The following is a 16,394-nucleotide window of genomic DNA, read 5'->3' on the forward strand; positions in this document are numbered from 1 at the left end:
ACAATGACTTTCGACCTGTGGCCCTAACCTCTGTATTAATGAAGAGCTTGGAGTGAATCATCTCTTACATGCTCTCTCAGTTTATATAAGATAAAAATGGACCCATACCAGTTTGCATATAAGCGAAAGCCCTGATGCTGTTGTTACCATCATGCACCTTGTCTCAAAACAATGCACCGAAAATTAAACCATATGCCAGTGCTGTTCATACACTTCTGTTCTGCAGTCAACACAATACAGCTGGATATACCGCTCTCCAAAATGCATCAGATGGAGATTAAGCCATATCTCATGCATTGGTATCAACAGGCAACAGCTGGTTCGGGTCAACAACACCTACTCACCCCTGGTTACAACTAGCCGCGCGCGCTCCACAAGGATGTGTCAGCTCCCCCACTGTTATGGACTTTGTCTACAACAAGGTACAGCAGAGGATTCACTTTCTAAGGAGACTGAGGTCATTTGGAGCCAATAAGGAAACCTCAATCTATTCTTTTGCTCCACCATTCAAAGCGTCCTGCAGTACAGAGGCTCAGTCTGGTTTAGTGGATTCACAGTCCAACTGAAAACCAGGATATTGCATCTCCTGGGGATCTGCTCCAAGGTGCTGGGTCAACCTGTGGAAAACCCCTTCCTCAGCTGCACTAAGCATACCCTCAGACTGGCTGACAAAATCCTCCTGGATCCTTCTCATGTTCTACATAAGAAGTACCAACTTCTGCCCTCTGGGAGGCGCTTTAGGGTGTGAGGTTGCAGGAAGAAGCAGTACAAGCACTCTTGTTCCTCACTCTATTACACTGCTCAAACAACCAAACAGGTGATCAACGCCTGCACATTAACTCTCCACACTTGTTCCCAACCCCTCGCCCCTTGTGCACCCCCCCCTTCCACTCAACATGAACTGTGATTGAACACACACACTCCAACACGCACAAACATACACTCAAACATGAACTATGCAACCACCCAGACAGGGACTGTGATCATAACAATCATATATAATATGAAATGTTTGGTTTTGTTGGATGTAGAATGTATGTGTTTGTGTGCATGACAAAGAAGAGGTGTGTCAGATGTTTATATTATTGTATCATGTCTTTTTGATGATTGCTGGAGGGTTATTTACAGATGTTAGTCACCTGACTGTCTATACTATACACACAGCACTCTAATAACATATGGTACACAAAACCATTTTGCCATTTTTCGTTTTGGCCATGACTAAATATCTTTTATCAACTCCACTGCTTGACCTTACATAACAACTCATTCATTCCAGTGAAAGGTGTTCGCCCAGTACACATTGAGGATGGGACAAAATAATCTATATTACTATTTTTTGTGGCTCTTGTGCAATTTTATATCAATACTCTGCCCTCAAAATGGTAATATGCTCTGTTGTGTTAGTGGGTTTTTTACATTTTGAACTACGGTCAGCCTTTTTCCATTTTTTGCCATTTGTCATTAAAATATTGAAACGTGTGCTTATATTGCCATGTTTGGTTTAAAAGGATCAGACTGTCGTACTTTGTGGCACTTTGGTACACAGTGTTTCATCACATTGTATAAAAGCACTTAATAATGCAGTATATAAAGATTACAGGTTTTATTACTGCTTTTAATTAAAGAATTGGCCTTACAGTAAGTACAGTATATTCCCTCTATCACTCAATCACTGTATGACATATATCACAGTTCATAGAACATATGTGATACGTATTTGATACTACCGTCATTAGTACAGGTTTGATCGAGAACCGATTCCTACTTGGAATCGTTTCAAAAATTACGATTCCGTTGGAATCGTTTCTTTATTGGAATTGTTTGAAATCGTTTGGAGGATTTGGTTTGATATCCGATCAACACTTCCCAATTTAATATGTGCAAGTTTTGGTTTCCGTAGCGGCCAGACGCTTGTTGTGTTGAAGCCTTGGAGCACAGTAAGCAGCTCTCTACTGGAGCTTTATTTTACGTTGAAAAAGCCCGGTAAAACTGCAAACCTCCATTGACTCAAAATAAAACTTTCCTCTTATTTGTGAAAATAAGCATGTGACCCGTTTCAACTCCACCCCTCAAAGAATCGGAATCGAGAATCGATAAGAACCGGAATCGAAAGGAAGAATCGGAATTGGAATCAGAATCGTTAAAATCAAAACAATGCCCAACCCTACTATTCAGTTGCTAACAGTAAAGGCCTGTGGTTTAGCTTCTAATAGAAAAAAAAGCACACAGGCATCTTCCAACTGTGAGGGATTATAACTGTATACAGTCAGGTCCATAAATATTGGGACATCGACACAATTCTAATCTTTTTGGCTCTATACACCACCACAATGGAGTTGAAATGAAACGAACAAGATGTGCTTTAACTGCAGACTTTCAGCTTTAATTTGAGGGTATTTACATCCAAAGCAGGTGAACGGTGTAGGAATTACAACAGTTTGTATATGTGCCTCCCACTTTCTAAGGGACCAAAAGTAATGGGACAATTGGCTGCTCAGCTGTTCCATGGCCAGGTGTGTGTTATTCCCTCATTATCCCATTTACAAGGAGCAGATAAAAGGTCCAGAGTTCATTTCAAGTGTGCTATTTGCATTTGGAATCTGTTGCTGTCAACTCTCAATATGAGATCCAAAGAGCTGTCACTATCAGTGAAGCAAGCCATCATTAGGCTGAAAAAATCTAAACAAACCCATCAGAGATAGCAAAAAACATTAGGTGTGGCCAAATCAACTGTTTGGAACATTCTTAAAAAGAAAGAAACGCACCGGTGAGCTCAGCAACACCAAAAGACCCGGAAGACCACGGGAAAACAACTGTGGTGGATGACCGAAGAATACTTTCCTGGTGAAGAAAACACCCTTCACAACAGTTGGCCAGATCAAGAACACTCTCCAGGGGGTAGGTGTATGTGTGTCAAAGTCAACAATCAAGAGAAGACTTCACCAGAGTGAATACAGAGGGTTCACTACAAGATGTGAACCATTGGTGAGCCTCAAAAACAGGAAGGCCAGATTAGAGTTTGCTAAACATCTAAAAAAGCCTTCACATTTCTGGAACAACATCCTATGGACAGATGAGACAAAGATCAACTTGTACCAGAGTGATGGGAAGAGAGGAGTATGGAGAAGGAAAGGAACTGCTCATGATCCAAAGCATACCACCTCATCAGTGAAGTATGGTGGTGGTAGTGTTATGGCGTGGACATGTATGGCTGCCAATGGAACTGGTTCTCTTGTATTTATTGATGATGTGACTGCTGACAAAAGCAGCAGGATGAATTCTGAAGTGTTTCGGACAATATTATCTGCTCATATTCAGCCAAATGCTTCAGAACTCATTGGACGGCGCTTCACAGTGCAGATGGACAATGACCCGAAGCATACTGCGAAAGCAACCAAAGAGTTTTTTAAGGGAAAGAAGTGGAATGTTATGCAATGGCCAAGTCAATCACCTGACATGCATCCGATTGAGCATGCATTTCACTTGCTGAAGACAAAACTGAAGGGAAAATGCCCCAAGAACAAGCAGGAACTGAAGACAGTTGCAGTAGAGGCCTGGCAGAGCATCACCAGGGATGAAACCCAGCGTCTGGTGATGTCTATGCCTTCCAGACTTCAGGCTGGAATTGAATGCAAAGGATTTGCAACCAAGTATTAAAAAGTGAAAGTTTGATTTATCTGTCCCATTACTTTTGGTCCCTTAGAAAGTGGGAGGCACATATACAAACTGTTGTAATTCCTACACCGTTCACCTGATTTGGATGTAAATACCCTGAAATTTAAGCTGAAAGTCTGCAGTTAAAGCACATCTTGTTCGTTTCATTTCAACTCCATTGTGGTGGTGTATAGAGCCAAAAAGATTAGAATTGTGTCGATGTCCCAATATTTATGGACCTGACTGTAAGTGGGAAAGAGGGAGTTACTGAAAAAGAACAACAGTGCTCAACAAATCTTCCCCGAGTAAGTGAAGTTCAAAAACTAGGAACCCAATAAACAAGCAGCAACAGACAATAAATCCAAAGCCCCAGAGGAAAATGAAATGAAAAACTGCTCGCTTCCACCCACGAGACTCTGAACAGAGCATCAGAGGTTAGGATAAATTCTGCTTCCATACTGCAGCGCTGACTCTGGTCCTTACAGGCTAATTACAGCTGACTACAGGAAGCTGTACATATGTGTGGGCATGTGTGCAACTCTCAGAGTGTGTGTGTGTGTGTGTGTGTGTGTGTGTGTGTGTGTGTGTGTGTGTGTGTGTGTGTATATAACATATAAGTGTGAGGTCTCATTTTGTCAGTTTTCTTTTTTATTGACTCTATGCTTGGTGACGACATTTACGCTTTCTGGCCAGGTGTGTGTGTGTGTGTGTGTGTGTGTGTGTGTGTTTATGTTCATCAACTTCATCAGCAGTAACACCTTTCAAAGTTCAGGTATATAACCATATGTTTGCTCTATCGGAGTGTCAGTCTGAGGATATGTGTCAGTCTAAAGGGATTTGTTTCTGAGCAGAAACAGGTGCTGGTGGCTGACAGTAAACTAGAGAAACAGTATTTCACCCCCACTTCTTCCATGCTGCTGCCAGAAGGGTAGTGGGTGCTTATTAGAGTGCGGATCGGGCTGCATTTTCTCTCCGAGCCCGGCCTGCGTCCGACAGAGCAGTACCCGAGCCCAACCCGAGCCCGACAGGCATTAAGATATTTATGTCCGAGCCCGACCAAGTTAAAATCTCATTTTTTTCTCATACTAATGACACATGTACGTTTGTTTGTGTGGAAAGCCCGCTTTTATTAAGCAACTGTAGGAAGGCATTCGGAAATGTCAACAGATGAGCACATCAGCACACAAGAGGCCCAATCATATTATATAGCCTACATAATTAATCACAAAAACGAACCTTTGCATCAAGTGAAACAGGCCCATTGGCTACCTACATAATAAGCTGTTTTAAATTTAAAATGTTCAACACCTTATCGCGCTGATGTGACCGAGCACGACCCAAACCTGAACATCATTTCTAAATATCTGTCCAAACCCGGCCCAGCCCGTCGGGTCCCGTCGGGCTCGGGTCGGGTATCCATCCTCTAGTGCTTATAGAGCGTTATCAAGTCAACTATAGCACATTTAGAAACATCACGTCCACTGGAGAATTAACAACCAGGCGGTGGCAGTTATAGTTCAAATTAATAATTTTGTTAAATCAGACAAAACATCAAATTAGTTGCAAAATAACCAATATTTTGTCAAATTAACCCTGTCCGTTGATAGCCATATTTACAAAAAATGATGCAGCTACTCACAAACATTGTTGCCAAGAGCTTCCAGCTCTCAAATGCCACCGGAGCAAACATTTAATTACCTGAGAACAATCAATTCCGTCTTAAAGGTGGAGCTCAGACTCGGGTACTCAAACTCAGTCAGGGTCCCTTTGATTAGATTACAAAACAAATCAAAATAATGCACAGTAGCTAGACCTCCACTGAGCTGTCAGTTTGGCCACCAGAGGGCAGTATATGGGTAAGGCACATTTTTATAACACACTAGTGCAGTGCCTGTTCAAAACATGCCTGTTTGGCAGTGTTGCCAACTTAGCCACTTTGTCGCTAGATTTAGCGACTTTTCAGACCCCCTTAGCAACTTTTTTTCTTTAAAAAAAAGCTCTTTCTTTTTCTTCTTTAGAAAAATCATTGATTTTCTGTAGAAAAGACGCCAGTATTGTCCAGCGAGCACGCAAGGTATTTCTCTCTTGTGACTGAGGAGCAGCCCCTCCCCTCTCTGCTCTCTCCTCATGTGCAGCAGCACTGCACAGGCAGATAGAAGGTGAGGGGGGGTGACAGGGTGCAGGTCCGGTGTAGGTACGAGAGACAGCGGGACGCGACAGGAGAAAGATTACATTATTATTCAATACATTACATTGTTGCAATGACCAGGAATGGCACTGCCATATTGTAACCGAAGAGTCTACATGCAAAATAAATTAAAGTTCAGTTTCTATCAAGTCTTGACATAGGATCAGAGGATGTATGAATGGTTTGATGGTTTTACTCTCTCTGTCTTTCCTCCTCCCCCTACAGAAAACAGAACATTATCATACTGTACGGCAGAAATCAAATGGGGCTCCTGATCCACTAAAATGTTCAGAAACCACTGCACTAGACAATGGATCAGTTGGAAAGAGGCACAGTAAAGGTAGAATACATACGTAGTTCACAATGTGTGAGGTGAATGTGTAACACTGTCTGAGAGATGTCGGTAAGAGACAGCCAACCAGACACAATAGTCTTCAATCTATGCCAAAAGAGGCTACATTCACTCACAAACACACACACACACACACACACACACACACACACACACACACACACAGAGTAATTAGTCTTTGATTTCCCCCGGCAGTGTTCTGGTACCAGGGAATTCTGCTGGGACCCTGCTTTAGCCTTGGCTAATTTCACTCACGGCTTGATCTCGACCCAGCACAGGTGCCCACTTGGCACCCGACCGCTGTTGCCATGACAATGCCAACTTCAGGGGCCAAGAAAATGCTAATTGTCCAAGGAGCTCAACCACAGGAGCCATGGATGTGGTACTCATAAACAGGCCGCATTAGCACAAATAGAGGAAATGCTCAGATATGGACAGTTCAGTTCAGTTTCGGCTCCCCCCCCCCCTTTCTTCACTTCCTATAGGTCTTTGGCATTTTTGTTTTTCTCTACAGTATGTGCCTCTCATTGTGAGGCTAGTATCCATTCCCAAAAACAAAAGATATGTACTCACACTCTGTGCAACGGACGGTATACAGACAGTCCTGTAGACGGCTATAACTTGGGCTTGAGTGCCTCTCTGTGGTTCACAAGAGTCACTGCAATGTCTGTCAAGCTGCGGGTCCACGCCTACATGCACCTGCTGTAAAACACGCTACACTGAACCGCTCATTCAGGGACTTAGGCTGTAACAAGCCCCTGAGGATTATTTGTTATCCAGCTCCCTTTGGACAAAATATCTAGATGGCAACTTGCACACTAAGCAAGCTGACAAGTTGGATGAGGCTCAGTCAAGTGCAAAGAGTTAATGATGTTTGTCAGAGCTGCAACGATTGGTCGACTAATCGGTTTGTCTATTGAGAGAAAAACAATCGGCAAATATTTTGATAATCAATTAATCGTTAAAGCAAAAATTGCATACAATTGTTATCAAATATAGAGATTTCTTGCTTTTCTCTGTTTTGCATCATATTAAACTGAATATCTTTAGTCTTGGACTGACACAACAAGACATTTGACGTTCGAAGTGAAGGGGGAAACAAAAAGAAAGCAGTTTATAAAAAGAAATGGATGGTCAGTCACAACTATAAGACATCAGACAGGGAAGGCAACTTACATTAAGCGTTGTGCAGCTAGATGTACATCTATGATCCTAGCATGCAATGCACCTCATTCTTCTACCCTCAGGCTACTGAGGACACTGCTTAAGTCTGCTGGGATGTCATCACAAGCAGACATGCTCAATCTTTGTATGTGATGTAATTTGGTATTTTATATGTCAGCCTAACGCTGAATTGAATGCATTTAATTGCATTTACCTTGAACAAAAATAGCAAATCTGACTCCAGTAAAGATTTTGGATGTTACGCTGCTTGTTCTCTTCTCTGAACTGGATGAACATGAACACAATGGAAATATAAATAAAAAATGACCTCCACTTGTTAACAGATTAGTCTGAAACTCACAATCTTATTCCACACATTCAAAGGACTTAATTACAGGAATCAAGCTCACTTTTGTGTCAGACAATGAGTGTGTCTCGCACAACAACAGTTTTGAAGTGTTATATACCATTTTAAATGCTAATGCAATAGCCCAATTTCCCCGCAATGACCATTCAAGTTTAATCTAATTTGATCTAATTGGCCATATCACACCCATTCATTCCTTTATAAACTCATTTCAGCAGACGCATATTGTGAATTTCTTACCTAAGGCCATCTCCTAACCAGGAGTCGTTTTCATTGCCACATTGCCATCTGTTGTATGGATGAAGTGTCTGTATCACCGCCATTTCCAGCCATTTCATAGCTATCAGAGGAATTTTAAAAAGTCTAACCTAAGGCTCTTGAGCTAGATGAAAGTTTACGCCTCCTTCCTAGACACTCTTGCATGACTGTATGAGGTTGTGTCATTCGGCTAGGGGCTCATTCAGGCCTGCTGATAGTCTCATTGGAAATGATCAGCAGTGTGTTTAAAGCTGTCCATAGAAAAATAGACTTGAGACCACAGTTTCTATGATCCTCTGAACAACAGTTGTGTATGTCTCTTGGTATACAACTGCACCGACTATCATACTGTATGTTGAACTTCAATTTTTTCCCGCACATATGACGCACATTGGTAAGTGTGTTGTAGTTCTGATTAAACGTTAGGCTCTCAATCACATTCACTTCTCTTTTTAAACTGCTGTGTGGACAACATTTGTCTATCAGTTAACTTGAAACTGGGAAAAGTTGGAAAGGAGTTAGGACAAATTAGCCTGAGGAGAATAATGTTTTTTTTCTTCCGATGCATACATGACATGCAAAATAAATTCTAAAGTGCTGCATTTTTGGTCGAGTCCTTCTAATTTCAAACCAAATATATAATTTAAATCTTTGAATGTTCTCTCTGGTTACAAAATGCAGTCTAGCTGGGCTAATAAATAAATATTGAGGTTCAAATACTTAATTGGGATCCTGGTCTGAGTCTTGATAAAGCTAGACTAGCCAAAACCTTCATTCAAAGGCCCATTTTGTTGCTATTGGAGTTACATCCCATAGTCTATAACTTCAATGTACTTGGTGGTCCCATATCCCTGCTGTAAATACTAAGTATGTAGTTAGTGTTGTTATCGTTATCCCTAAGCCTAACAATGACATGCTATTTCACACAGTGTGCTATTATCTGCATCAACTGGCCTATGAATGAAAAAAAAAGCTATTCCTCTGCCAATCTACTACTTCCCACTTCAGTCCAATTGGGGGCAGTAGTGCACTAAAAACCTAGTGTGGCAACTGCCAATGAACATCAATGAAGCCTTGAAAATCTATAGACAATAACTCAAACACACACTACACTCAATGCATCACTAGTAACAGATAACGAATAATATTACAGGTAGTGTTAGGTCATCATGGACGGATGAGATAAAACTAAAAGCTCCTGTTTTTCTGCTCTCTCTGTCTAAATAAAGCTTTTCAGCCTGCTCAGAGAAACAATTGTGTCTCCATAACCTCTGTGATCCGAGCAAATATGTCACCAACAAACCACAATACTGTAATCTCATTAGAATGATCTTTATAAAGATAGGAAATGTGGACATAGAGCTCAACTTCACACAAGAACCAAACTTGGAACAGCAATAGGGACATTTATGTAACACAAAACCAAAAGTCCAACCAACTGTACAGATACAGTCTCATATTCCTCATGCATGTGTAATGGAAGATAGATCATCAATGTGGAGATATGTGGAGCAGAGACAGACAGGCTGCAGCATGCAACTCTATGACTGCATATGAAACACATCATGATAATCTGACTGCTGAACCTGAGCCAGACGCCCCTCATACTGCACGTGCACGCACGCACGCATGCACGCACACACACACACACACACACGCGCGCGCAAGGCTTGGGTGCTCCCAACGGTAGAGTCACAGAAACTTGCATTAACACATGCTCTGTTTTCTCTCCAAGTCACAGCAGTGACACACAGTAGAACTGAAATCATTTCTTTACACTTAAATGTGATAGAAACTGCTACAGTGGACATCAACAGTGGACCTCAGCAGTCAGTCAATATATAGTAAGGACGATCAGTCTTAATTGAATGTTTGGATATGGCAGTTTACCAACATCTACCAACCTATAAACTCAGTTGTAATATATTATTTTTGCTGTTTTCTTTTTTTTGCTAGCGTTAATAATACATTTTAAACTAACTACCGACCAACCTAATCACGTTTCCCTTATACCAGACAAGTGAAGCATAATCTCAGTGGAAGTAACTTAAATAAGAAGTGTTTTTCATTCAGCTGCATAACTATACATTATGCTTATCTGCAGCTGCAAAGCTGACATTGATACTACATAACCGTGTTTGTGCAGTGTAGTAGTGTGCCGATTTTGTGTTTAGTAGTCCTGTCGAATACCCCAGTCTGAACTGTACAAATGTGACACCGTGCTTTTTATAAGTGAGCAGGCAGGAGGAAAAGCAGGAAGCTGCAAAGAGTTGGAATAGTTTCACAATGTGAAACATGTGATGTCAATTTGGGTTGGATCCAAAGGTGGTACGCGGGACCTTGTGGCGCAACGGTAGCGCGTCTGACTCCAGATCAGAAGGTTGCGTGTTCAAATCACGTCAGGGTCAAAAAAAATTTAAGGACTGCACTCATCTGATGTGTTCCGTTAAACTTGTGCTCTCAACTCTTTGAATTTTGGCTCAAAGACTTCACAGCTCTTCAGTTACTCTTAACTTTCAGCTCTGCTGTCAAATTAACAGCAAGAAGTGCAAACAACACTGAATTACTCGTAGATAGATAGCATACCTTAAAAACTTTCAATACAACTGAATGATGCACTGCTAATGGATCCTCTCTTTTGTAATTACTATACTTCATAGCTATCACTTCAGCTTGATATGGCTTCAATTATCCTTTCTTTTTTGTTATATGTAAACTTTAACACCACTGAGATTCCAAATTGTGGTTGTGGTGTTACCTCCAGGCTCAAGTATGGAAACATAATTGAGGCCAATCATGACACAAAGTACAAAAACAACAACCTGCAACAACCTAAAACATGCAGCCAATTTCAGATAAAAATCAATTCAGACTAGGTTTTATTTAGATAAGAGAAAGAAGACAGTAAAGTTTTTTAATGAGATATCCAAAAGCAGTAGACCAACATCACTCACTACAACATAGACTGGGAAGCCTGTGGAAATAGTACATTCATAATGATAAGCGCGGCATTGTGATCAATGCGTTAAATTGAACAGGTCTGGTAAACTGTGTTGAGTGTGTTCCTTCCTGTTAGTAGAGTGAACCAGGGACAGAGGCAGTAGCTGAGGAAATAACTGGACAGACTGGATTTACTACTAACAGCTATACATTCACACAAAGAAGCAAACACCCACACCGAGATAAAATCCTGTGTACACACACACACACACACACACATAGTCAGAGTGGGCTGTTCCACTGGCCTAAGGTTAGCTGTCTCAAACTCGGCCCACATCCAGCTGAGTTAGGCTCTCTGGTCATTTACAGCAACTACCAACAGAGCTTTACTACAGTATGTCAGTCTTGTGACTGTACTATCACTGTTTATGTTTTAGACTGTAAATCTGTAACATAACATTTAGAATATCACTGTAAAATTATACTGATGAGAGTGATATACAAATAATCAAAAATCAGCTGTTACTGTGCTTGTGACAGTAAATGGTCAGGCTAAATGTTTGACATGTTAATGAAAGTACATATTGTGTCATCAGTGGGGTGTAGAAAGCCCACACAACCACCAGGGGGAGCAGATATTCACAGCAAGGGGAACATATACTGTAGATGTGCCAAGTAGTCTTCATTTAGTTTACTATAACTTTCCAAAAATAGAATTCTTTCTTTTTTTCTTGTCTGTCAAGAACTACATGAGAGGAGAGGAGAGGAGAGGAGAGGTCTTCAAAGTTCCTTTATTGGACCATTTTCAGAGAAGAATCACAATCACAAAAATCAAAACCAAGTCAAGAAAAAGAAATCCTAAATAAAATAAATATAAACCACAACATAACCGGTCAAACAAATAAAAATGTGCTTTGTTAATCAAAAATTATAAGAGGATAGGAAAGGAGAGGATAAAGGCGTGTTTCAGACAGCAGGTGCAAAACAGCTGCTCCCATCACTGATCCCATCTGATGCGTAACCATGGCACCTACCACACAGTCATTGTAAGGTGTGTAGATGCACATCCCATACTCTCCCTCTCTCTCTCATGCATGTACAACAAATGCACACACAAAATCGAAAAGCACCGGCGTACCAAACAAACCAACTATTCACATCAATTCCCAGCTCGCTGAACTTAAACCATTGATATCCAATGTGGGAAAAGTAGTTTTCAACATGAAACAGCAGCCCAAAAACACACAGTTCTTAAGAACTGTATCATTTCAGATATTCCCAAGAGATCAGATATCGTGAGAAAACGTACAGATAGGAATCGAAGGTAACACTGTCTATTGAAATTCACGTTGCATCACCATTCCGAGGAAGCCGTCATGATGACCTTAGGCGAACATATCTTTCAAGCAATGTAAACACCAGATAAATCACCCACTGTTGTTATACAACGGTCCTGTCTGTTACATTTTATTATTATCTATGTGCTGAACTTAAATGAACTGAAAACTGGTTAAAAAATCATTTAAACCATTTTCCACTCAAAGTGTGTTTGTGAGGGGTTATAGCTCACTAACTGACCCAACATCAAAGCCAAACAGTTAGTGACTCAGCACTGTTCCCATGGGTAGGATGCAGTGGGATTGTGGGTAATCATTCACAGTTGATCTAGTGGGTTGGATGGGTTGGGTGACATCATGATGCCTCTGACATAGATTTTGCCCCAACACACTTATACTGAAAGTATAGTACACACACCGTCACATACACATCAAAGTGGAGCCTTGAGTGCAACACAAAAAACAGAACTGTATCATTCAGCCCTGAAAGCAAAGGAGGACTGCCAGTGGGTAGAAATGATTAAAAAGCAGGTGGTGTGCAGTAGTTTTCTGTTCTGTAATGTTTTAGTCATGATTACGCAGTAAAAGCAGACAGGTGTAATCAAAAGCACATTATTGAATTCCTCTGTAGTACTGCCCGAGCTTTGTGCTCAAAGTTTCAGCATAGCAGACACAATCAAAACTATTTTTGCACAAGGAAAATGTGAATGAAAATGAGAAGAGTTGGCAAAACTAGAAATGTTTGGGGGAAATAAACAAATGAATAAAATATGCAAACACATTGACTCACCCTATCTTTGTCATCCACCACGTCGCACAGCATGTCATCCAGGTCCAAAATACCTCCATCTCCATGTTCCAACCTGTGGACCTGGACCCAGTAGCTGGGGTCCTGGAAGGAAAAAAAAAGAGAAACTATTAGCTCTGTAATGAGATCAGCTTTATTTGAACCATATAGACTTAGGATTTGAAGCCTTATGTAAGTAAAGCCATACAACATGTTAGCATTGCCAGGCCAAAGGAATTAGCATCTTGTTTCTCCTAGGAATCAGCTGATCTAATCACCACGTGGCTCATATAATGATCCAGTCATCTGGCACACAGGGGCTCTAACACGGCTATGGATTGACATCATGATAGCAGTTATAAAATATTGTAATCCCCTGCTGGCTGGCCTGCAAAGTAAGCACTTGACTCATACCTTTCTCCCTGTGGCAGTAGACATGACAATTGTGATACAGGCACAACAGGAGGTGTCATATGCATCAGTTCTTATAGTTATATTTAAATGCAGAGGTAGGGCTGGGTATCGTTAAAACATATTTGATACCAATACCAACACCGTGACTTCGATACCTACCTAAACAATACTTTTTTCGATACCAATTTCATAAAACAAAAAGAGATGACAGCATTACACATTACGGCACAAATCTTTTTAATTTATTTTTCAGCTCCTACTACGTGAGCCGTCTCTGTGCATAACGTAGAGTTTTTCCTGCGTCTCGACATGTGACGTTAAACAGCCAATCACAAGCATTATTAAATCTTGGTAGACGAATGCTGCGTGCTTATTGGCTTACTGACGCCAATGAGATTTAAGGCTGTTTTATACTTCTGCGTAAAATCTACGCCGTTGCTACGTGCATAGGTACGTGGAGACACGAACCTACGCCGGACCCTACACCGTAGCCTGACGTGCACCTCTCGAAAAATGTAACTACACACTGCACGTCTCTTGGCCGTGGCTTGTTAGCGCTGTATTTCCCCCGACTCATTTCCGGGTTCTCCTTCTCCAGAAACAACATGAAATCGAGGAGAGGGTTAACTTTTCCTGCTACAGGTTTCCCACCGTGGTCAGAAAGAACAGGGGAGACACTTTGTTTCTCCCACTATGACTCTAGAGTCACAACTTGCTCCGAAGCTAATCGCCATCACTCTCTCCCTTTCACACACACACACACACACACACACACACACACACACACACATGCCAGCTTAAGGCACACACCAACGCACAGGTAAACAAAAGAGTTTCGCGAAATGCACTGCGATGCAAAGAAACACGTTCAACCCAGACGCAGAACTCCGAAAGGGTCACGACGCCGTAGGAGCGACGCCGTAGGAGCGACGCCGTAGCTATGTCGTGGAGTTGACCCATAAGCATAAAACAGCCTTTACTCCTTAGGGATTGAAACTGGGTGTTGAACTGAAAGGCATTTTTCGATACTCGATACAGAGGCAATTCGCTCGGTGCCTAAAAAGTATTGAATTCGTTACCCAGCCCTAATAAGAGGTGACAACACTCCTCCACCCAGCCGCGTTCAGGTCAAAAACTGTCATCGCCTTTTTTGAATCAAAAAGTTGAAAAGAAATAAAAGCTTCTTATTCTCTCCATGTGTTATTTTCCTTCCTCCCTGTCAGTCAGACAGGAGGCTACAGAGAAACCACTCGGCTCAGTGACTGTCCTTTCTTCTTCGCCACGTTAGTAAAATAATCTCCTTAATCTTTTGTCTGTATTTTGTTCTCACTCTATTTCCTTCCCTCTGTCTCTTTTCCTCCAAAACTGAGCTGTCTTCGGGTCTGTGGTTAAATGCCTTCATGCACGGCTTTGTTGTACTGAACTTCAATGCGGTCCACCAGGCATAATGGTCCAAATCATTAAGGGAATAACTGTGTGGTATTTTTCTTCCTTCTGAGGTTATTAGGAAGGAAACGATGGGGCGTTTATCAGGGACGTTTCCAAAAGGCAAGACAAGAAATAAGAAGCAACGACAGAATTATTTAGTTCCCATGTTAGTCAGAACAATGACAACTGAAAAATTGCCAAAACTACACCACAATACCACCACTGTATATAACAAACTGACAATCTAGCTAAGAATAAGGACAGCAAAACAAATCACCATATCTGGAAGTCATTACAAACCAATAACTGACACTTGGCAATAAACAGGGGAAAAAAATCTTCAACTGTTTACATTTTGACACGCCCCATGTCTGTTTGGCATGGTCCTCATCCAGACTATTTCCTCGGATGGATTACGGGGAAGAAATTCTGAGAGAAGCTCAGCAACATAACTTAATCCCAGAAATTCACTTGGGAAGGAAGAAATGAATTTGGCGTTGGCTGCTTAGATTTGACTTGGTTAAAATGATGTAGGGAGCCTTATATACGGTGGCCCTGAGAGGCCACAACCAGAAACATTAAGAAAACGCACACAAATAGACCACAACAAGCAACATTAAGAAAACACACGCAAATAAACCACAACACGCAACATAAAGACAACACATGCAAATAGCCCACAACACAACGGAAGTGTTTCCAGGGGACACTTTTAAATGATGCACACGTGGCTGCCGTTTCTCAAAGTCAAGGATCCTTCCTGGATAGGACTAGTCCTTCCAAATCAGGTCCTTCGTAGGCTAGGCCAGGCTCCTCCTTAGCATAGGAGAACACGTAAATGGAACAGGCTAGCAAGTGAACGTCATTGCGCGCTTGCATCATTGAAAATGTTTCGCCTTCACTTCTGCGACGAAACGAATGTGGAACTGTATACTGTGCTGTTCATTTTTTTTTGTTGAGATGGAGAAGGTGAATCAACGTCAGTCTGCTTGCGGGAGAAGAATATTCTGTCGGCAACTTTGCCCGCAACGTGCGAAGGTAGGTAACGTTACCGACACTGATAGGCTTTAATGTAAGCAATAGTCATTTTCTCTTATTTATCGCATGTCAATAAATTAAAAACTCATGGGAGTTGTCATAACACTTACTACGGTAAGGAGAATTGCATTAATTAATCTTAATTACATTAAGATTACATTAGCTAACAGTTTACGTTAGCTTGTAGTTTACTGCATGCATGTAACATTAGCTCATTGTCCAGTAGCTTCTAGCTTTCAGACAAATGCAGTGCAAACTATGATCAGCAACTACAACAAGGTAAACGCTACCAGCTAATGAGCTACCACAGGCAGTATGATATGCAGTAAACTGCAAGTAAGAAAGGTTAAATAGTACTGTAAACACACAAGCTACAAGGCTACAACCAACATATGAAAAGTCACAATAACAACACCATTGGTAAACACCCACTAACAGCAAAGGTAGGTGTAAGTGTGTTAAAT

The 16,394-nt window shown here is 41.3% G+C and overlaps 1 protein-coding gene and 1 non-coding gene across 14 annotated transcripts in view; one reads left to right on the forward strand and one right to left on the reverse strand.

The window, feature by feature from the left end:
• LOC144537414 (partitioning defective 3 homolog) overlaps positions 1-16,394 on the reverse strand; it is a 382,981-nt gene that overhangs the window by 321,863 nt on the left and 44,724 nt on the right. For all 13 annotated transcript variants that reach the window (XM_078281137.1, XM_078281139.1, XM_078281130.1 and 10 more), the window contains exon 2: positions 13,054-13,155. In XM_078281137.1, the coding sequence (XP_078137263.1) occupies positions 13,054-13,155 (102 nt within the window). The remainder of the gene's footprint in view (positions 1-13,053; positions 13,156-16,394) is intronic.
• On the forward strand, positions 10,323-10,394 carry trnaw-cca (transfer RNA tryptophan (anticodon CCA)). The gene has a single exon. It is a non-coding gene; the product is annotated as a tRNA-Trp (tRNA).

The sequence above is a fragment of the Sander vitreus genome, chromosome 22 (assembly GCF_031162955.1).
Source record: "Sander vitreus isolate 19-12246 chromosome 22, sanVit1, whole genome shotgun sequence".
Taxonomy (NCBI): Eukaryota; Metazoa; Chordata; class Actinopteri; order Perciformes; family Percidae; genus Sander; species Sander vitreus.